We start from the raw sequence: 23,202 nt of genomic DNA, 5'->3' as shown, positions 1-23,202 counted from the left end.
TCTTCGTCCCTACTCTGTTCTTAGTTACTCTCCTTATATCAAAGAAGACATTTGGCATTTGTTTTTTAGGGATTGGCTGGCTTCACTTAGCATAATCTGCTCTAATGCCATCCATTTCCCTCCAAATTCTATGATTTTGTCATTTTTTAATGCAGAGTAATACTCCATTGTGTATAAATGCCACATTTTTTTATCCATTCGTCTATTGAAGGGCATCTAGGTTGGTTCCACAGTCTTGATATTGTGAATTGTGCTGCTATGAACATCAATGTAGCAGTGTCCCTGTAGCATGCTCTTTTTAGGTCTTTAGGGAATAGACCGAGAAGGGGAACAGCTGGGTCAAATGGTGGTTCCATTCCCAGCTTTCCAAGAAATCTCCATACTGCTTTCCAAATTGGCCGCACCAATTTGCAGTCCCTCCAACAATGAACAAGTGTACCCTTTTCCCCACATCCTCGCCAGCACTTATTGTTGTTTGACTTCATAATGGCTGCCAATCTTACTGGAGTGAGATGGCATCTTAGGGTGGTTTTGATTTGCATTTCTCTGACTGCTAGAGATGGTGAGCATTTATTCATGTACTTGTTGATTGATTGTATGTCCTCCTCTGAGAAGTGTCTGTTCAGGTCCTTGGCCCATTTGTTGATTGGGTTATTTGTTATCTTATTGTCTAATTTTTTGAGTTCTTTGTATACTCTGGATATTAGGGCTCTATCTGAAGTGTGAGGAGTAAAGATTTGTTCCCAGGATGTAGGCTCCCTATTTACCTCTCTTATTGTTTCTTTTACTGAGAAAAAACTTTTTAGTTTGAGTAAGTCCCATTTGTTGATTCTAGTTATTAACTCTTGTGCTATGGGTGTCCTATTGAGGAATTTGGAGCTCGACCCCACAGTATGTAGATCGTAGCCAACTTTTTCTTCTATCAGACGCCGTGTCTCTGATTTGATATCAAGCTCCTTGATCCACTTTGAGTTAACTTTTGTGCATGGCGACAGAAAGGGATTCAGTTTCATTTTGATGCATATGGATTTCCAGTTTTCCCAGCACCATTTGTTGAAGATGCTATCCTTCCTCCATTGCGTGCTTTTAGCCCCTTTATCAAATATAAGATAGTTGTAGTTTTGTGGATTGGTTTCTGTGTCCTCTATTCTGTACCATTGGTCCACCCGCCTGTTTTGGTACCAGTACCATGCTGTTTTTGTTACTATTGCTCTGTAGATAGTTTGAAGTCTGGTATCGGTATACCGCCTGATTCACACTTCCTGCTTAGCATTGTTTTTGCTATTCTGGGTCTTTTATTTTTCCATATGAATTTCATGATTGCTTTCTCTATTTCTACAAGAAATGCCGTTGGGATTTTGATTGGCATTGCATTAAACCTATAGAGAACTTTTGGTAATATCACCATTTTGATGATGTTAATTCTGCCTATCCATGAACAGGGTATATTTTTCCATCTTCTAAGATCTTCTTCTATTTCTCTCTTTAGGGTTCTGTAGTTTTCATTGTATAAGTCTTTCACCTCTTTTGTTAGGTTGATTCCCAAGTATTTTATTCTTTTTGGAGGATATTGTGAATGGAGTGGTTGTCCTCATTTCCATTTCAGAGGATTTGTCGCTGATATACAGGAATGCCTTTGATTTATGCGTGTTGATTTTATATCCTGCCACTTTGCTAAATTCATTTATTAGCTCTAATAGTTTCTTTGTAGACCCTTTTGGGTCTGCTAGGTATAGAATCATGTCATCTGCAAATAGTGATAATTTAAGTTCTTCTTTTCCTATTTTTATGCCTTTAATTTCTTTCATCTGTCTAATTGCTCTGTTCAGTGTTTCAAGAACTATGTTGAACAGAAGTGGTAAGAGAGGGCATCCCTGTCTTGTTCCAGATTTTAGAGGGAATGCCTTCAATTTTTCTCCATTCAGAATGATGCTAGCATGAGGCTTAGCATAGATTGCTTTTACAATGTTGAGGTATGTTCCTGTTATCCCTAGTTTTTCTAGAGTTTTGAACATAAAGGGATGCTGTACTTTGTCGAATGCTTTTTCTGCATCTATCGAGATGATCATATGGTTCTTATTTTTAAGTCTATTGATGTGGTGAATAACATTTATTGATTTCCGTATATTGAACCAGCCTTGCATCCCAGGGATGAATCCTACTGGATCATGGTGCACAATTTTTTTGATATGTTTTTGAATCCGATTCGCCAGAATTTTACTGAGGATTTTTGCATCTAGGTTCATTAGAGATATTGGTCTGTAGTTTTCTTTCTTTGAAGTGTCTTTGTCTGGTTTAGGAATCAGGGTGATGTTGGCCTCGTAGAATGATTTTGGAAGTTCTCCCTCTTTTTCTATTTCCTGAAATAGCTTGAAAAGTATAGGTATTAGTTCCTCTTTAAAGGTTTTGTAAAACTCTGCTGTATACCCATCCAGTCCTGGCCTTTTCTTAGTTGGTAGTCTTTTGATGGTTTCTTCTATTTCCTCAATTGATATTGGTCTGTTTAGGTTGTCTATATCCTCGTGACTCAATCTGGGCAGATCATATGACTTAAGAAATTTATCGATGCTGTCACTATCTTCTATTTTATTGGAGTATAAGGATTCAAAATAATTTCTGATTATCTTCTGTATTTCTGAAGTGTCTGTCGTGATGTTGCCTTTTTCATCCCGTATGCTAGTAATTTGAGTTCTCTCTTCTTCTCTTTGTTAGCATGGCTAAGGGTTTGTCGATCTTATTTATTTTTTCAAAGAACCAACTTTTAGTTTTGTCAACTTTTTCAATTGTTTCTTTTGTTTCAATTTCATTAATTTCAGCTCTGATTTTAATTATTTCTTGCCTTCTACTTCTTTTGCTGTTGTTTTGCTCTTTTTTTTCTAGGATTTTGAGATGAAGTATGAGATCATTTATTTGTTGGTTTTTTCTTTTTTTAAGGAATGAAATCCAAGCAATGAATTTTCCTCTTAGAACTGCTTTCAATGTGTCCCATAGATTCCGATATGTTGTGTCTGTGTTTTCATTTATCTCTAAGAATTTTTTAATTTCCTCCTTCATGTCTTCTATAACCCATTGATCATTCAGTATGCTATTGTTCATTCTCCAAGTGATGCATGATTTTTCCTTCCTTCTTTTATCGTTGATTTTCAGTTTCATTCCATTATGATCAGATAAGATGCATGGTATTATCTCTACTCCTTTTTATTGTCTAAGAGTTGCCCTGTGACATAATATATGATTTATTTTTGACAAGGATCCTTGTGCTGCTGAGAAAAAAGTGTAACTGCTTGATGTTGGGTGGTATATTCTATATATGTCAATTAAGTCTAGGTTATTAATTGTGTTATTGAGTTCTATAGTTTCCTTATTCAACTTTTGTTTGGAAGATCTGTCCAGTGGTGAGAGAGGTGTGTTGAAGTCTCCCATGATTATTGTATGGTGTTCTATTAGACTCTTGAACTTGAGAAGAGTTTGCTTGATGAACATAGCTGCACCGTTGTTTGGGGCATATATATTTATGATTGTTATGTCTTGTTGGTGTATGGTTCTCTTGAGCAGTATGTAGTGTTCCTCTTTATCCCTTTTGATTAACTTTGGCTTGATATCTATTTTATTTGATATGAGTATGGACACTCCTGCTTGTTTCCAAAGTCCATATGAGTGATATGATTTTTCCCAACCTTTCACCTTCAGTCTATGTATATTTTTTTCCTATCAAATGCGTCTCCTATAGGCAGCATATTGTTGGGTCTTGTTTTGTGATCCATTCTACTAGCCTGTGTCTCTTAATTGGTGAGTTTAAGCCATTAACATTTAGGGTTATTATTGAGATATGGTTTGTTCTTCCAGCCATATTTGTTTATTTATGTTACTAAACATGGTTTGTTTTCCTCTTTGATTATTTTCCCCCCTTTACTGTCCTACCTCCCACTGTTGGCTTTCATTGTTATTTTCCATTTCCTCTTCCTGTAATGTTTTGCCAAGGATGTTTTGAAGAGATGGTTTTCTAGCTGCAAATTCTTTTAACTTTTGTTTATTGGGGAAGGTTTTAATTTCATCTTCCATCCTGAAGCTTAATTTCACTGGATACACAATTCTTGGTTGGAACCCATTTTCTTTCAGTGTTTGAAATATGTTATTCCAGGATCTTCTAGCTTTCAGAGTCTGTGTTGAAAGATCAGCTGTTATCCTGATTGTTTTACCCCTAAATATAATCTGCTTCCTTTCTCTTGGAGCTTTTAAAATTCTCTCCTTATTCTGTATGCTGGGCATCTTCATTATAATGTGTCTAAGTGTGGATCTCTTACGATTTTGCACATTCGGCGTCCTGTAGGCTTCTCGGATTTGGGATTCTGTCTCATTCTTCAAGTCTGGGAAGTTTTCTCGTATTATTTCATTGAATAGATTGCTCATTCCATTGGTTTGGACCTCTATACCTTCCTGTAACCCAATAACTCTTAAGTTTGGTCTCTTTATGTTATCCCATATTTCTTGGATGTTCTGCTCATGGTTCCTTAACAGTCTTGCTGAGCTGTCTATGTTCTTTTCAAGTTGAGATACTTTGTCTTCATTGTCTGATGTTCTATCTTCTAAGTGTTCTACTCTGCTGGTAGTATTCTCAATTGAGTTTTTAATTTGGTTTATTGCTTCCTGCATTTCTAGGATTTCTGTTTGTTTGTTTTTTATTACCTCTATCTCCCTGTATAGTTGATCTTTTGCTTCTAGGATTTGTTTATGTAATTCATTGTCAAAGTGATCTTTCATTGTCTGATTTTGCTATCTAATGTCTTCCTTGAGACTCCAGATGATCTGAAGCTTTTATAACCTGAATTCCTTACCTGACATTCCATCTGCTGCAGCTATTACCTCTTCTAAAGTTGAGTTGACCTACATTGCTTGTGGTCCTTTCTTTCCTTGTCTTTTCATACTGCTCGCATTTCTTTCTGCTTGGTGAAACTGTTGTGTTTTTGAAATTTTCACCCTATATATTTATATTGCTCTTGAATAGTTGAAAAGTCTCCCTTGCAGGGCGGGCAGCGGCTGTGCTCCTCCTCCAATTGGGGTGATCTGTCTACCACGCTGGCGGGCCTCTGGGTCTGTTCTGCCGGTCGGTCGCAGGTCTGCCTACCTTGTAGGAGCGGGCGGCAGCTCTGCTCTGCCCTTCCTCCAATTGGTGTGACATGTCTATCATGCCCGCGGACCCCTTGGTCTGTTCTGCCGGTCGGTCGTAGGTCCGCCTACCTTGCAGGCATGAGCAGCGGCTCTGCTCTGCCCTTACTCCAATTGGGGTGACGTGTCTACCACGCCGGTGGGTCGCTGGGCCTGTTCCGGGCGCGGGAGGCAGCTCTGCTCTGCCCCTACTCCAAATGGGGTTATGTGATTTCCACACGGGCGGGTCGCTGGACCTGTTCAGGGTGTGGGCGGCGGCTCTGCTCTGCCCATACTCCAATTGGGGTAACATGACTACCACGCCGGCGGGCCTCTGGGCCTGTCCCGGGCGCGGGCTGCAGCTCTGCTCTGCCCCTACTCCAATTGGGGTGACATGTCTACCATGCCGGCAGGCCGCTGGGCCTGTTCCTCCGGTCAGTCACAGGCCTGCCTACCTTGCGGGCGCAGGTGGCGGCTCTGCTCTGCCCCTACTCCAATTGGGGTGACGTGACTACCATGCCGTCGGGCCGCTGGGCCTGTTCCGGGCGCAGGCGAAGGCTCTGCTGTGCCCCTACTCCAATTGGAGTGACATGTCTACCACACCGGCAGGCCACTGGGTCTGCCTACCTTGCGAGTGTGGGTGGCGGCTCTGGTGCTTTTGCTTATATGAATTACATGTATTGATACTTACAGCATTAGAAGTTAAAATACAAATAATTTTAAATAATTGCTTATTAGTACCATAATTCCTTAAAAAATTAAACATGGTTCAGGAATTCTACTTTTTAGTACATACCTGAAAAAATCAAAGCAGGGACTCAAACAGATATTTCTATACCAATGTTTGTATCAACATTATTCATAGTAGCCAAAAGGTATAAACAACACAAATATAAATGGGTGGATCGATGGATGAAAAAAATGTTGTATACGCACACGATGGAATATTATTCAGCCTTTAAAAAGGAAGAAATTCTGACTCATGCTACAATATGGATGAACCTTCATGACACCATGGTGTGTGAAAGAGACCAGTCACAAAGAAGTACCAGAGAAGTCAAACTCAGAGTCACAGAGTAGAATGGTGATTGTCAGGGGGTGGGGAAGGAGATAAAGAATTATGATTTAACAAGTAAAGGGTTTCAGTTAAGATGAAAAGGTTCTGGAGATGAATAGTGGTGATGATTGCCCAACAATTTGAATGTACTTAATGACAAAGAACTGTACACTTAGTGGTTAAAGTGTTTTTTTATTTTTATAAATAAATTTATAAATTTATTTTTATTTATGTATATTTTACTAAAATAAAAAAATGTCCAATTCATTTTAAAATAAGAATAATAAAGCTCTTCTATATTAGCTTAAAAATAATTTATCTAAAGTAACTGGATTTTCAGAAATAAAAATTAAGAGATACTATATTACATTTTTGCAAGTCTCTTTCATGTTTGGCTTAATAGAACTCAGATGGATTCTTGAATTTGACATGGTATTTAATATGTGGTTCTGTGTTGTTTTGATTGATATACATGAAACAAAATTGATATACATTCACTGATATACATGAAACAAAGACACATATATGTGTATACACACATACACACATATATATGGAAAAAAGAGAAATATTTCCCTATCCTTTTCAGATAACTGGAGATATTTTCATTTGAGAAAATATTGAATTTTTTTTAAAAAATTTGATTAAGTAGTGGTTTTCCAAAAATTAGTTGTGATGTGGAATCTGACAATAAATTTTTCATATTCTAAACATAAAAATGCATTGATCTGCCTTGCAATTTGATCTCTTACCTATATATGATTCTGTAACATGTGTGTTCAAATATATTGGTTAACTAGGTTATGTGGCTGAAACATTTCATTAAACAGTATCAAAAACTAACATTCATTAATATCACCACCAATATCATCAGAAACATTTTTAAATATTGAGAAGCCATCAAGTTCACAGTGTTTTCAAACTCTAATTTTTACTTAAAGCTTGAATTTTGTCATTGGCAACACATAAAACTTTCCTTTGAAGTGACAGACTCAACTTCACTAATCTTTTTAAAAAATCAGCCAAATATTTTTTTAATGACAACATGAATTGTAACAAATAACATACATGCGAGATATATATATAATGTGTATATTGTGTGTGTATATATATATTTATATATATTAATATATACATGAATATATAAACAAAGATACAAAGTAAAATGATAATTTCAGAGGTTGGGGAGGGGATGATGAGTTATGATTTAACAAGTACAGGGTTTCTTTTACATGCATTTATATATGCTTTTATATATATATATATATATATCCATGTACGTATTTATATATACAAGTGAGTATGAGTAACAATAGTTTTTGGTCAGCCACTCAAGGGTTTCGTTTTTTAAAGCAGCAATTCAATTTGGAACTCAATCTCATAAATGCTTTTTTCTAGATAACCACCTTCTATCAGTATGCAGCAGAAGTGACTTATGCATACTTTCCATTCATTAAACGGAATATTATATTCAGTGTATTCAGTGTATGACAATTAATAATATGAATTATTTACTGTTTCACCAAGAACATTGAAGTCAAACTGGCTTTTTTTTTTTCATTATAAGTATGTGATGGTAAAGGATGTAATGACTACTAGAGAGTTTGGTATTAGTGTCTTGATTTACATATTAGAAATTGAACCCATCACTATTGCCATTATACTATAAAAAAGGGCAAAAATAGCTTATTGTTATTATAAAATAACTGTGCTCTGAAGTGGTCTTAGGGACCACCAGAGTTCCACTGACCAAGCTTGAACAACCATTGCACTAGACTAAAAGCTTCTTAAAGAAAAGTCTTTCTTTATATATATATATATCAAGATGCAGCACAGTAGCTATTACATAGCATTTAATTAATGCATTTTTATCCACTCTTTAATGTACTAATGATTTCTTGGACAGACCTACAATCTGCAACCTGCAACCCATGAAAAATGGAAGAGGACTAAGACATTGTTTTTGTTCTCTGAAACTTTTAGTATAGTAAGGAAGAGAGCCAATATTTTAAAAGCCAGTATAAGAAAGAAAATATGTTACAACAGAGGTATCATCTATAGAAAACTGAACAATTCTTACTGAAAAAAATTGAAAAACAGAAGCAGAGCAACACAGGCTGAGTGGAAAGAGTGGACAACAGCATGGAAACAGCCTCATGTGCTCTCAGTTTGTGGAACAGCCAAAGATCCAAAGAAACACGGGAAAGAAAAGACAAGAGGCTGAAACTAAAGCACTTGCTTCTGATTCTATCCATCCTGCTCATTAGCGGCAGATTAATGTTTCCTAAAAACAATCCCATTCCTTCACTCTGCTCAGAATACCTCAGGAAGCCCTTCACTCCCTGTAGCATCAAGGCAAACTTATTCAGAAATTTACAACCCTCTAAAAATCTGGTCCCACCCAATCTATATAATCTTATCTGTCTAGAGAGACCCTATAAACCCAGTGCTCTTACAATAGGAACTCACTCCCACCCTCCCACCTTGAAGCTTTCCAGATTTCTTAGATCTCCAGACAGTTCCTTTCAATAGAATATGTCCTATTCATTTGTATTGTTTTTCAATAATCAATTGAATGCTTCCAATGGGACAGTTGCTGGGTATAAAAAGAAAAACATGATACCTTCCTTTTTTTTGAGGAACTCACAGTGCATTTAGGGGTATAAACAAAAACCTCAGAGAGAAGTGCTACTAAAAAATAAAAAAGATAAAATGCCCTTTCCCACATCAATTCCTAAACATTCTTATAATTAGCTTTTGGTCTGGACTTCATTTAATTTCTCTCAAGAGTCCATTGCTATCACAGTGGACAAATGTTGTAGCCATGAATAAGTTTTAGTTTCCAGTTGGAGATTCTGGCTCTCTAAAAGCTGGCTGTGCCTTCTACTCAATCTGTGTTGAATAATTCCAGTCCTGCTCTGGCTTCTCTCACCTGAAGATGAATCCCTCACTGGCTTTCTTTTGCTGACATCCCCAAACTGACCAGCTTTTCTGCCAGCACTGACTGTCTTCTCCACCTTCATTCACATCTTTATTCTTGGCCTCCTTTCATGATGTACTTTAAGCCTGAAACAATTTTCAGTTCACATCTAATAACCAGTCTTTTCCACCTCATTTCAACTTGGTCTTGCGAATTCAGGAACCCAACATGACCTTTTCTAAACATCTCAATGAAACAAGAGTTTTACTTACACAAGCAAACCCACATTTTAATATGTATCGTCTACCTCAAATACATATACTACACATAGGCAAGAACTTCCTGGGGCTGGAGATATAGGTCAATTGGCAAAGTGCTTGCCTAGCATATACAAGGCACCACAAAAAACAAATAAAAACACTTCTTTATTTTGAAATCCTGTATGTCATCATTCATTTATTCACAAGTAAATAAAGTAAAGGACACAAAAGTAGACAAAGTAGAAATGGGTAAATATGTCATCAATTCCTGGTTCATGCCAAATACAGAATCACTCAATTATTAATATGTTAACTGTAGTAGTCCAATCTAGGTCTTCTTTTATTAAAGGCCAAATCCTACCCTAAAGAGATATCAAAAAAGAAGATATTAAACTGTAATCATGATATAGAATTTTCAATACCAGTGTAGATCCTGTATATTTGAGATATAATTTTGTAAATTTCAGCAAGGGATGCCATAATGAGATGCTCTGGGTTTCCAATAAATGATAACAGCCTATTAGTTGTATTGTTCCCTCTCTCTTCAAAGTCTATCTTTTCAGGTTCCTTCCTTTCACAATCCTATTATTTATAATGATAATCTGAGTAACAAGACTTATTAAAATTTTAATGGAACAGAAATAACATTTGGGGTTTTATCCAACATCCACTTTAAATAAGAATAATGAATAACAAAACAAAATAATAATTCTGAAATGTGCTAGAAATCAAATTTGGAATTAGACTACCACCCCAATGTCTAGGAGATGAATGAGGAAATTCAATTTTAAGATGTAGTTGACTTATTAACTCAGAAATATTCGGAAAACAAAAAACATTTCCCCTTTCTAGAAAATACTTCACTCTACATGAGGATATATTAAAATATAGTCAATGTTTATATGCACTAAAAGAGAAGAGTCATTGGCAGGGGAAAAAATCTAAAAATCACATTTGTACTTAGCTCTTCTAAAAGCAATGAGAGGATTTAAACATAGAGGATTTAAGTTTTTAAAAGTGATATTTTGTTTGGACTTGTAAAGAACACCCAGTCTTCCTTTTAAAGAGCACTTACTATGAAAAGTATATTATCTTGTTCAATCCTCACAAAATGAAATGTATATTTCCAAGTAGTATGGAATAGCTGGTAACTGACTAGCACCCCTTCCTAGAACAAATAACAGAGCCCCAACACACAGAGAGAGATACACACACAGATTATTTATTTGAAGGTACATACAGTTGCTAAGAAACCAGAATTGGACTAACAGGAGAAAATCTTGACAGATGAACTGGCTACAATAGCAACATTTTCTTTGGGATTATTAGCCTATTCTGAGCATGGACAAGACCTGAGAATTGGGTCAAACTCAGAACAAAACCCAGTGCATGGGGCTGGGGATGTGGCTCAAGCAGTATCGGGCTCGCCTGGCATGCGTGCGGCCCGGGTTCGATCCTCAGCACCACATATAAACAAAGATGTTGTGTCCGCCGAGAACTAAAAAATAAATATTAAAAAAAATTCTCTCTCTCTCCCTCTCTCACTCTCTCTTTAAAAAAAAAAAAAAAAAGTAGTTTAAAAAAGAACAAAAAACAACCCAGTGCATGGCTACCAAGGCAGAAGTCAAGCTTTGGCAGAGACTTTGGAAATCTTAAGCACACAGTTGTTAGTTGTTTGTTTCCTCACAAAATTTTTTTGAACACTGAAACCATGTGTGGTGGAAGGTGAAAAACCTAAGCAGGGAAACAGTGAGAAAGTAGAGAGAGTTCGGGATCCAAGTGGGAGGAAAATCTACAGGGTATCTCAAATCCTTTGTTGAAGAACCTGAAAAGACAAAAAAGAACCAAAGAAAGATTGACCCTGAGAGACTAAACCCCAGACTCAATATATCCCCTAATTGGATTAATGTAACTGATCACAAGACTCTCTGACCCCTGGTGGGAAGGGTGAACGCTCTATAATGGAAGATATCATCTGAAGGGTCCATAGTTTTTTCATACAGATTACATGGCATTCAACTAAGTCATATCAAGAAAGTCACACAAAAAACTAAGAGAAAAAAAAATAGACATCCATGGGTGACCAAATACTGGTATTAAGCTGATGAAAGCTTTAAAATAATTTTGAGTGTTTCAAAGCATAGTATTACCAAAGGGGGGGTTGGAAAAACATGGAAAAAACTGATAAAATAGATGAAAAATAGAGAATTTCACCTAATTCTTTTTTTATCACCAATAAAAAAAGAACCATTTGGAATTTTAGAACTGAAGAATATACAATATGAATAATAACCCATTAGATGGATATACCAGAAATATGAAAAAGCTTAAAATATGTTTAATGAATTAAAGGTCAAAGAAAATATCCAAACTGAACAGAAAATAATAATAACAATCACAACAATAATAATAGAAAATTAAAAGTTATTAGAAAGTGTGGTACTTGGTGAAAAGAGCTAATGTATAAATTGGAGACTCAGAAAGAAAGGAGACAAAAATGTGGCAGAATTAATATTTGAACAAATAGTCATCAATAGTTTTCCAAAATTGGTGAGAGGTTTCAACTCTATATTTAAGAAGTCCCAAAACTCCAAACAGAATAAATTAAGCAAATAATAATACAAATAACAATACCATATCAAAAAGTACATCTTAACTAGTCTGCTGAAAACCAAAAACAGAAAGAACATGTTAAAAACAGCCAGATGGATGTGAGGCATACATGCATACATGAACTCAGTGACATCTGACTTCTCAAAAGAAAACAAGTAGGACAGAAGACAACAGAATGACACCTCATTATGCTGAAAGAAAACTATTGCCAATTCAGAAGGATAATCCTACAGTAAGTATGGCAATGCAGAGGAAATAATAAAAAGGATAACAACGTGGTTAAGAGTGAAAAAATATTCACCAAATATTAACACTACAAAACACTCATAGCAATGTCTTATGGGATTTGGAGTATACATACATAAAATGCACATCAAAAATAACACAAGAGGTCGATCAACCCACTGCCTACTCCACTACCGCCATTGCCACCGCCTCTGATGCCACGGCTGCCAACCTGGGGTTGCCTGGAGCCTTCTTCCTGGGCTGCCACAGAGGCTGCTGCCTGCCGGAGGTGTCTTCTCTGGACACGGCCTCAGTTACCTTGGACCCAAATTCCCACACTGCCTGGCGTCCCACGATGCCTCTGTGGTTGCTGCTGATGATAAATGAATGGTGTTCTGCATTTCTGTTCTATTCTTATGACTTTAATTTTTTTTCTCTTTAGTTGTATTCTTCCTGTCTCTTGTCTATTTTGTTGGATTTTCTTTCCAACTTTTCAACAATCAACAGCCAATCTCTGTCAGCTCCTCTTCCACTCTTCCTGTGAATTTTTACTTCTAGCTTCTCTCTTCCTTCCTCTATATTGCTACTGCACCACCTCTGTTCTCTCATCCACCATTTGAAATTGTAAATCATTTTAACAAATATTCTATTTGTACTATAGATAGTTATTGAACTCGTCATTTTGGTTTAATGTGAGAAAGCAGAAGACTCCTTAGTGGGAGCTATTAGGTTTAAGGCTATATATTGTGTACACTGGGTGCTGTTGATATTGGTCTCACCAGTAAAGATGAAGCACTGGAAACCTCAGGGACAGTATAGGTCTAAGGGTAGAATTTATCCTGCATTAGATTCATACTTTTAAATGGGAAAACACACTAACAACATGAAAAAACAAGGGAATAAAGCACCTCAACAAACCAAGATGCTTCAACAACAGAAGCCACTGATAACACAGTAGAAGAAATGTCCAAGAAAGAGTTCAGATTGTATGTAGTTAATTTGACATATGAAGTAAAGGATAGTATACAGAGTGAAATTAAAGAAAAAATACAGGAAGTGAAAGACCTCTTCAATCAAGTTAGAAATCATGAAAAAAAAAATCCAAGCAGAAATCCTCTAAATGAAGAAATCAGTAAACCAAATTATAAATTCAATAGAAAGCATCACCAACAGACTAGACCATTTGGAAGACAGAACCTGAGAAAATGAAGACAAAATATATAATCTTGAAAGTAAAGTTGAACATGTAGAGAAGATGGTAAGAAACCATTGACAGAACATCCAAGAATTATGGGATAACATGAAAAGATCAAATTTAAGAGTTATCGGAATAGATGAAGGAGCAGAGATATGAATCAAAGGAATGCACACTTTTTTCAATTATTTAATGGCAGAAAATCAAATACATTCTTTAAAATTATTGAATAATCAAAAATAGTGAAGTAAGAAAAAATAAGAAGCAAATGGAACAAGTAAGAAGAAAATATTAAGATGAGAAATAGGAAACCAAACATATTAGTAAATTCATTAAATATAAATAGACTTAATAATACAATTAAAAGACTATAATTGTCAGTCTAGATTTTAAAAACAACTAGAGGATGCTTTCAAGAGACACACCTTAAATAATAAGTCACAAAGAGGGTGAAAAAAGAATGGAAAAAAACCACACCATACAACTCCTAACAACCCAAAGAAAGCAAATGTAGTTATACTAACACCATTAAGGCAAGAACCATATTTAAGATAAAGAGGGATATTTCATAATGATAGGGGGTTAATCCAAAAGGAACATATCACAATATAAATCTATGTAAAACCAATAAAAATAATCATAAAATAAAAGCAAAAATTGGAAAGAATTAAAGGAAAAATAGAGAAATGGAGTAGTTTCCCGCTTATCCTCTATGGTTTCAGTTACCTGTCGTAAACTCTAATCCAAAAATGTTACATGAAAAATTCCAGAAACAAGAATTCATGTTTTAAATTGCATGCCATTTTACATAGCATTATGAAATTTTGTACCATTCCATCCTGCCTGGGATGCAAATTATCCCTTTGTTCAATATATCCACATTGTACATGCTACCCACCCATTAATTACTTAGTAGCCACATGGGTTATTGGATCTATTGTCACAGTAACACAGTGCTTGTGTTCAAGTAATCCACAGTTTACTTTAAAATGGCCCCAAAGCGCAAGAGTACTGATGTTGGCAATTCAGGCATGGTAAAGGGAAACCATAAAGTGCTTCCTTTAAATGAAAAGGTGAAATCTCTCAATAAAAAAATAAATAATACACTGATGTTGCTAAGATATACAATAAGAATAAATCTTTTATCCAAAAAATGGTTCTAGTTTAAGATTAGTTATTATTGTTCATTTCTTACTGTGTCTTATACATAAATTAAACTTTATCATAATTATGTATGTATGGGAAAATTATAGTATATATAAGATTCAGTACTATCTGAATTTAGACATTCCATGAGGTCTTGGAACATATCCCCCATGGATAAGAGAGGACTACCATACACAGCCATGGTGGGTGATTCTAACATTTCTTTCATTAGCTGAAATAACAGAAAAAAGATTCAATATGAATATATAAGAGTTGAATATCATAATTATAGCAACTTGACCTCAGTGATATATATACATAATCTGATCTAACAGTGACAGTATACATACTTTTATAAGGTCACATGGAACATTCAGCAAAAGTGTCTATATAAAACAAGCCTCAGCAAATCAAGAAGAGGAAGCAAATCAGCAAAGCATGCCTCAGCCTAGAAATCAACAACAAAAATATAAAAATCAACAACAAAAATATAAAAAGAATATCTCAATTGCTTGGAAATTAAGCAATATAATTCAAAATAATACTACTGTTAAATTTTAAAAATAATATTTTAAAATATTTTTAATAAAATTATAATAAAAACATGACTCATTCAAACTGTGAGATGCAGTTAAAAACAGTGCTTAAATGGAAAATTATAATCTTCACTGTATACTTTAGAAAAAAATAAAGACTTCAAATTAATAATTTAAGCTTCCATCTAAAGACTTAGAAAAAGAATAGCAAATCAATCACAAAGGAAGTAGAAGGAAATTAGCTGGGCATAATGGCACACACCCGAAATCCCAATAGCTCAGGAGACTTAGGCAAGAGGACTGAAAGTTCAAAGACAGCCTCAGCAATTTAGTGAGGTCCTAAGCAACTTAGTGAGACCTGTCTCAAAATAAAAAGAACCAGTGATGACTTAGTGGTTAAGTGCTCCTGGGTTCAATCTCAAGCACCACCACACTCACACAAAAAAAGTGGGAGGAAATTAATAATATAAGCTGACTTGAAATTAATAGAAAATCAGCAAAACCAAAAATTGAATCTTTGATGAGATTTTAAAAAATGATAAACCCCTAGAAAAACTGTTCAAACACACACATAACACAATCATCATTACCAGAAATAAAAAAAGTCTTCAAACACACACACACAAAATTAAAATTTACTAGAAATTTTTTGGCCAATGACTTATACAACTTAAATGGATAAATTCCTTGAAAAGCACAACTTAACAACACAGACAATAGAAAGAATAGAACATCCGAATATTCCTATATCTATTACATCTGAATCTGTTACTTAAAACTCACCAATACAATATTAAAGAACAAAGCGGGAAGATCAACACCACTAACTTTAAGACTTAAGTTAAAAAATCAAAATGTTGTGGAACTGGTGAAAGTATACACAAACAGAATAACAGAACTTAATAGAAATTTATAAATAGATCAAAACAAATATAGTTAACTGATCTTTTAAGAAGTAGAGATAATTCAATGAAAAACCAATCTTTTCAACAAATGGTACCAGGACAATTGGTCATGCATGTATGAAAGGAAGGAAGGAGAAATGAAAAAGAAAAAAATGAAAGAGGAAGAGCAGCAGAGAAGAAAGGAAAAAGAAAGAAAAATGAAAAGAAAAAGATAAGACACAGACCTTATAGCTTTCATAGAAATTAACTCCAAATGAATCATAAACCTACACATAAAACAGAACTATAAAACTTCTAGGAGATAACACAAGAGAAAAATCAGGTGACCTGTAGTTTAGTGAAATATACAACCCATGAAAGAAAAAACTGACAGGCTGGACTTATTGAAACTAAAACTACTCAGAAAGGTACTGAAGAGAATGAAAACTAGTCACAGACTGGGAGATATCTGCAAAACACACCTGATAGTGCACTTGAACCAAAATATAAGACAATTTTTTAAATTTTTTTGCTTTTATTGGGGCATTATAATTGCACATGATAATTGGGTTCATTCTGACTTAATCATACATTCACAAAATTTAATTTACTCCATTCAGTCCCCAGTTTCCCCATTTCCCTTTCCTCCTCCCTCCTTGTATTCCCTTTCTCCTACTCTACTGGTCTACCTTGCACTCATCTTTATATTTTTAATAGATGCTTTAAAGATAAATATAAAGGTGGAATTCACTGTAGTACAATTGTACATGTACGCATTATAATTTTATCAAATTTATTCTAAATTTTCTCCCCTTTCAGGTCCTTCTTCCCTCCCCCTCAATATCCTACTTCACTGTTATGATATCTGACCCCACCCAACCCTACTTACTTTGCTCCAACTTTTATATACGTGAGAACATTCGACTGTTGATCTTCTAAATCTTGCTTATTTCACTAAGCATGTGTTCTCCAGTTCCATCCATTTACTGGTAAATATCATATTTCATTCTCTTTTATGGCTAAGTAAAACTCCATTGTGTATATACACTACATCTTCTTTATCCATTTATCATCTATTGACCAGCACCGGGGCTGGTTCTATATATTGGCTATTGTGAGTTGCACTATTATAAACAATTATGTTGTTGTATCACTATAGTATGCTGTTTTTAGTTCTTCTGGATAAATACCAAGAAGAATCATACAGAAGTTCCACTCCTAGTTTTTTTTTTTTTTTGAAGATTCTCCATACTGCTTTCCAGAATAGCTATATTAATTTGCAGTCCCACCAACAATGAATGAGTGTACCTTTTCCCCTCATCCTCATCAGCATTTATTATTAGTTTTATCCTTGATGATTGCCATTCTGACTGGAGTGAGATGAAATCTCAGTACAGTTTTGATTTGTATTTCCCTGATTGCTAAGGGTGTTGAATATTTTTTTATGCATTTGTTGGCCAGATTTATTTAGTTTTGTTTTGTTTTTGCAATACTGGGGATTAAACCCAGAGCAAGACAAGTATAACCTTAATGTAATTTAGTGACAAATAATATATCAATACTAGTCAACTGTAACAAATGTACCACACCAATGTAAGATGTGAATGATAGAGAAGACTATGTGCAAGGAAGAGGGAGAGAGGGAACTCTGCATTTTCTGCTTAGTTTTCCTGTAAACCTAAAACTATTCTAAAAATAAAGTATGGGGCTGGGGTTGTGGCCTACCATGAGTGAGGCACTGGGTTCAATTCTCAGCACCACATATAAATAAGGAATAAAATAAAGATCCATCAACATCTAAAAATGTTTTTTAAAAAAGCACATTCAGTTAAAAAGAAAACTTCCCAAATAGAAAACTTTAGACATTGGCCTCCTTGGAGAATTCTTCCAAACACCTAAAAAATAACAAATTTCATAACATACTTGCAGAGAATAGGAAATAAAGAAGGAGGTAACACTTTCTTACTCATTTTATGAGGCCAGCATAACCTTGATAAAAAGCTTGACAAAAATATTACAAGAAAGAGGATCACACACCAATTTTTCTTTCTCATGACATAGCTGCAATCTTAAAATTATTCTGCTAACTCCATTGTAGAAAACCATTCTAAGAGAATGTTACTCTCAGTCTTAACAATGAGGATAAAATAGTATAATCAACAAAAATCATAGCTTTTGTACCCATTAAAAAAAAAACCAATGAACTAAATTCCAAAGAATAACAATCTCCTCAAAGGACAGACAGGACTACAGACTATTTCACCTTTGGCAGAGCACAGAAGGAAAAGGGGGCTACCCTACAAGGGAGCAAGAAGAAATCAACTAAAATGTTCCTATTACACACGCACCGAGTGTGGGCCAGCATGTCAGTTTGGAGTAGCTAGGAGAATTCACAAAGCAGAAGAGAATTTGCTCATTTGGATGCTCTTTTCCACTTGTCTCCACCAGACTCATGAAAGATTGTGGGAAAGCAGGAATATTCAAAGACAGCACACTTTTGTGGCACAAATATGTAAGAAGGGCTGGGCTGCCAGTGTAAAATAGGCATAAAACTATTTTATTGACCAAACTTTCCTCTCATGCTGTGAAATAGTTGCAAAATCTCTTGGGCCCAGGATCCTACATCAATACAAAGCAGAAATAAATTAACACTAGGGAAGGGCAGGTCTCTCTTTCACCCAATACCTGCCACAGATACAAGGCACAGTTTGGTTATGCCAAAGGTAAGGAAGATCCACTCCCAGGACAAAGCACACGGACTGAGACAAGAGAATAAAGAATCAAGCCCCGCTGGGGGAAGAACAAAGGCATGGGGAGAGATCTCCCTCTAAGTAACAGGCAAGCAGAGATGAATGAAAGGTGAGGATAACACACAAATACTGAGACACACTCACCCATTCCCCAATACCTATTCCAAATAAAAGGTAACACAAGCCCACCACTGAAGGAATTTGAAACCTGTGGCACACTGAGGGTAATGACAATAAAACCCAAACCTAGCCTGACTCCTGACTATACTGTCTGAAGCCCCAGCCTCAGTAAACATGGAGAATTCTTGAACAAAATTTCCCATCTTAGATCCTTGGCCTAATTGACATTTATAGAAAAGTACCTTCAAAAAATTATCAATTTTAGTACCTGACCTAATTGAATTTATAAAACAGCAACAGCAGAATGAAAGTGCTTCTCGAGGGTACGTGAAACATTCAACAAAATAGAATTTATTCTATTATAAACAGAACTTTAACAAATTTGTAAGAACTGAAAACATGCACATATTGTTAAACCAGAAATCAGAGGAAGGTATCAGTAAAAATCCCCTAAAATTTAAAAATTAAACAATGCTTTTCTAGACAGCTGTGAATCAAAGTTAAAGTCACAGCAGAATTTTTTAAGTGAAAATGCAATAGAATATATCTTAATTCAGCTAAAACATAGAGGAAAATTTACAGTTTTATATCAGAAGAAGAGTATCAAATCAATAATACAAATTTCCACTTAAGTGGCTAGGAAAAGAGCAATTAAACCCAAAGCAAGCAGAACACCATAATAAGTTAAAAAAACTAAAAGACTGAAAACAGGAAAACAATGAAGACAACAGCTACCTCTTTGAAAACACCAATAAAACTTGCTAGGCAGGCTAATTAAGAAAAAAAGATAAAATACCATTATAATATCAAGGATAAAAGAGGAGCTATCACTCAAAGGGAAATAAAGGGATATAAACAACTTCGTGTGAATAAATTTGATAATGTAGACTAAGTACCACCTTTTATTTTTTATTTTTAACTGACACATAAATGTACATATTCATGAGATATGCTGTGATGTTTTGACACGTGTATACAATATGGAATGATCAAATCAAGATAATTGTATCCATCTCCTCAAAACATTTATCATTTCTGTTCAAACATACAAAATCCTCTCTTCTAACCATTTTGGATAATCCTTGTTAACCACAGGCAGCCCAGAACACTGGAGTTGAACCCTCCTATCCAACTGCATTTTTGTGCCTTTTAGTGAACCCCACTCATCCCCCTCCCTTCCCAGCCTCTGGTAACCACTATTCTACTCTCTACTTCTACAAGAACAACTTTTGAAACATTAAGAACTACTAAATCTTACAAGAAGAAACACATAACCTAATTAGTCCAACATATATTTTTATATTGAATTTTTTATTAAAAACATTTTTTTGGGAAAAAAAAAAACACAACTCCCAATCCTTGTAATTTCATTGGGAATTCTATAAGACACTTTAAGAGGAAATAAAGGTAATGCTTCACAAATTCTTCCAAAAAGTAAGAGAGAAGAAAATACTTCCGACTTATTTTATAAGATCAGCATTACCCAATATCAAAACAAGATAAAAACACTACAAGAAAACTACCAATATATTTAATGAATAAAACCACAAAATATTTAGCAAAACATCAGCAAACTGAATCATCATATCAAAGTGCAATTTATCTCAGAATGCAAAATTGGTGAAATATTCAAAGTCAGTCAAAATTATTCACCTTACCAACATACTGAAAGGAAAAAAAAAATCACATAAGCATCTCTACACATGCAAGAAACATATTTAACAAAATTTATCACTCATTCATAATAAAATTCTCAGAAAACCAGGAACAGAAGATAGCTTGCTCAACTTGATAAAAAGCATCTATACAACATTGCACTGGAGTTGTTATGTAGCACAATTACAGTAAGAAAAAGAAATAAAAGGCATACAGATAGAAAAGATAGCAAAACTGTCTTTATTTGCACACGATACATGTATCTGGAAAATCCTACCTAAACTATGAAAAGTGTGCTATAACTAACGAGTAAGTTCAGCAAGGTCTCAGTCTTTTATTAAGCACTTAGTAAATAGACCAATATCAATTATATTATAGTATACTAACAATAAACAACTGGTAATTGAAATGATAAACTTATTACTTAAAATAGTATCAGAAACATGATATACTTAGAGAAAAATCTAAATAAAAAGTATATAAAATATGTATACTAGAACTACAAAACTCTGACAAGAGAAAATAAAGATTATATATAAATATGAAAAAATAAACTATGTTCATGAACTAGAAAACTCAATATCGTGTTTGATTTTAATTCTCCCCAAATTAATCTACAGACTCAACATAATCTCAATCCAAATCTTAAAAGAGCATTGTAGTAATTTAAAAGTTGATTCTAAAGTCCTTTACTTTGCCATATAAATTTTAGAAACTATTTTGAAAAAGAGAAACAATGTTGGAGGACCTGATTTGAAAGCTTACTATAAAGTTACAAAACTCAAGATAGCATAGTACTGGCATAATAATACACAAACGGATCAATGGAACAGAATAAAGAAAGCACTAGACACAATTGATTTTTAACAAAGTTGCCAAGGAGATCAATGGAGAAATGCTAGGCTTATAAACAAATGGGTACTGGAAATACTGGACGTTCATTCAGAATAAAAAAGCAGGGAGGCTTTACCTTGCAGTTTTTTTAAAAAAAATTAACTGAAAATGCATCACAGACCTAAACATAAAAGCCAAAATTATTAAACTATTAAAACAAACACTAAAAAATTGAGGCTCTGCATTAGGCAGAGACTTTCAGGGCACTAAAAGCATAAATCATAAGAAATGGTTAAAAATTTATGTTATCAAATTTTGCTCTTTGAAATTTCCAGTTAAGAAGCTGAAAATACAAAGTGCAGACTAGGAGAAAATATTTGCAAGATGCATATCTGATGAAAGACTTGTATCATATATAAAGAATCCTTGGGCTGGGGTTGTGTATCAGTGGTAGCCCTTACCTAGCATGTGTGAGGCACTGGGTTCAATTCGCAGCACCACATATAAATAAATAAAAGTAAAAGTCCATTGACAATTTTAAAAAATTAAACAACAACAACAAAAAGAATCCTTACAACTCAACAATAAAAAAAAAAAACACCCACAAACGTTAAATGGGCAAAAGATTTGAAAAGACTATTTCACCACAGAAGATACAAGCAATTTCACCACAGAAGATACAAGCACATGAGAAAGGTTTAATGTCATTTTTAACTAGGGAAATACCACTATGCTTCTACTAGAGGAGTGTAATAAATAAAATGAATTAATCAAAAGTAATAAATAAAAAGCCATCATCGCTTGCTATTAAAGATGCTGAACAGTTGCAATTTTCATAACTGCTGATGAGAATGTAAAGTGCTATTTAGGAAAAGCTCAGAGGCCATTAAGACTCAGCAATTCCATTCTTAGGTATTTGAAAAAAGAAAAAAATATCTAAGCAAAAAGCTATTCTAGAATGTATATATCAACTTTACCTTTAATCAGTAATCCACCCAAATACCATGGGATATCCAAACAAGGAAATATTACTCAGTAATAAAAAAAAGAACAAAACTACTGAAATATCAACTGCATGCATGAATCTCAAAAGCCTTATGCTAAATGACCAAAGGCATGCACAAACAATTTACATAGTCTATGATTCCATTTACATGACACAACAACAACAATGAAAAGCGAAGGTCTCTTAATCTATGCATTCACAGAGCCTACTGCATTACAAATTAATAAAGGCTGGGTGGACTAAAAGGGGGGAAATCACTGCAGAGAAGATAAAGGGCAACAAAGTATACAGAGACCGGGTGAGGGGAAAGCACCTAGGTCCCAAATCCACCCACAAGGCAAAAAAAAAAAAAAGTGAGGGAAGCCATGGTCCAGGCCACTTTTAATAAACAGCTGAATGAATTAGACGAGAATAGATTAGTGAATGAGCAGCCTCGGCTCTTCTCGGGCCTGAAGAAAGGCGTGATGCGCCCCACCCTTCTTTTTGAAATCTCCATCCCACGCCTGCGCTGAGCCCGGATAGAGGAGATTTTAGAGTCCAGCGGGGGAGAGCAGAGGCGAGACCCGACTTGGGTGAGTTGGGTGAGGCGAGTGCCCAGGGGACCGGCGGCCCCGCGCCCGGCCCGGCCCCAGCCTCCCCCTCGGCCCCACTTACCCAGGCCTGCCGTTCCAGCTGAGCGTACAGATTGGAGCCCTTAAGCTTTTGGACTATCTGGGCAATAATGAGGGACAGATCCGACTCTTCCTGCAACATTTCCCCTGCCCTCGCCCGCCAAGCCGCGGGGACTGACCACGGGCACCGAGAGAACGCGCCGCCGGGTCGCGCTCAGGGCCGGGGATACTTCTCTGGGACCTA

General features: G+C 35.3%; 1 protein-coding gene across 1 annotated transcript in view; it reads right to left on the bottom strand.

The window, feature by feature from the left end:
- Positions 1 to 23,135, bottom strand: part of Tbc1d19 (TBC1 domain family member 19) — a 141,658-nt gene extending 118,523 nt beyond the window's left edge. The window contains exon 1 of the mRNA XM_005318905.5: positions 23,002 to 23,135. Coding sequence (XP_005318962.1) covers positions 23,002 to 23,100 — 99 coding nt within the window. The 5' untranslated portion in view covers positions 23,101 to 23,135. The remainder of the gene's footprint in view (positions 1 to 23,001) is intronic.
- Between the last annotated feature and the right edge of the window lie 67 nt (positions 23,136 to 23,202).

The sequence above is a fragment of the Ictidomys tridecemlineatus genome, chromosome 9, assembly GCF_052094955.1.
Source record: "Ictidomys tridecemlineatus isolate mIctTri1 chromosome 9, mIctTri1.hap1, whole genome shotgun sequence".
Taxonomy (NCBI): domain Eukaryota; kingdom Metazoa; phylum Chordata; class Mammalia; order Rodentia; family Sciuridae; genus Ictidomys; species Ictidomys tridecemlineatus.
The sequence above is the reverse complement of the archived record's forward strand: the minus strand, read 5'-3'. Positions and strand labels throughout refer to the sequence as shown.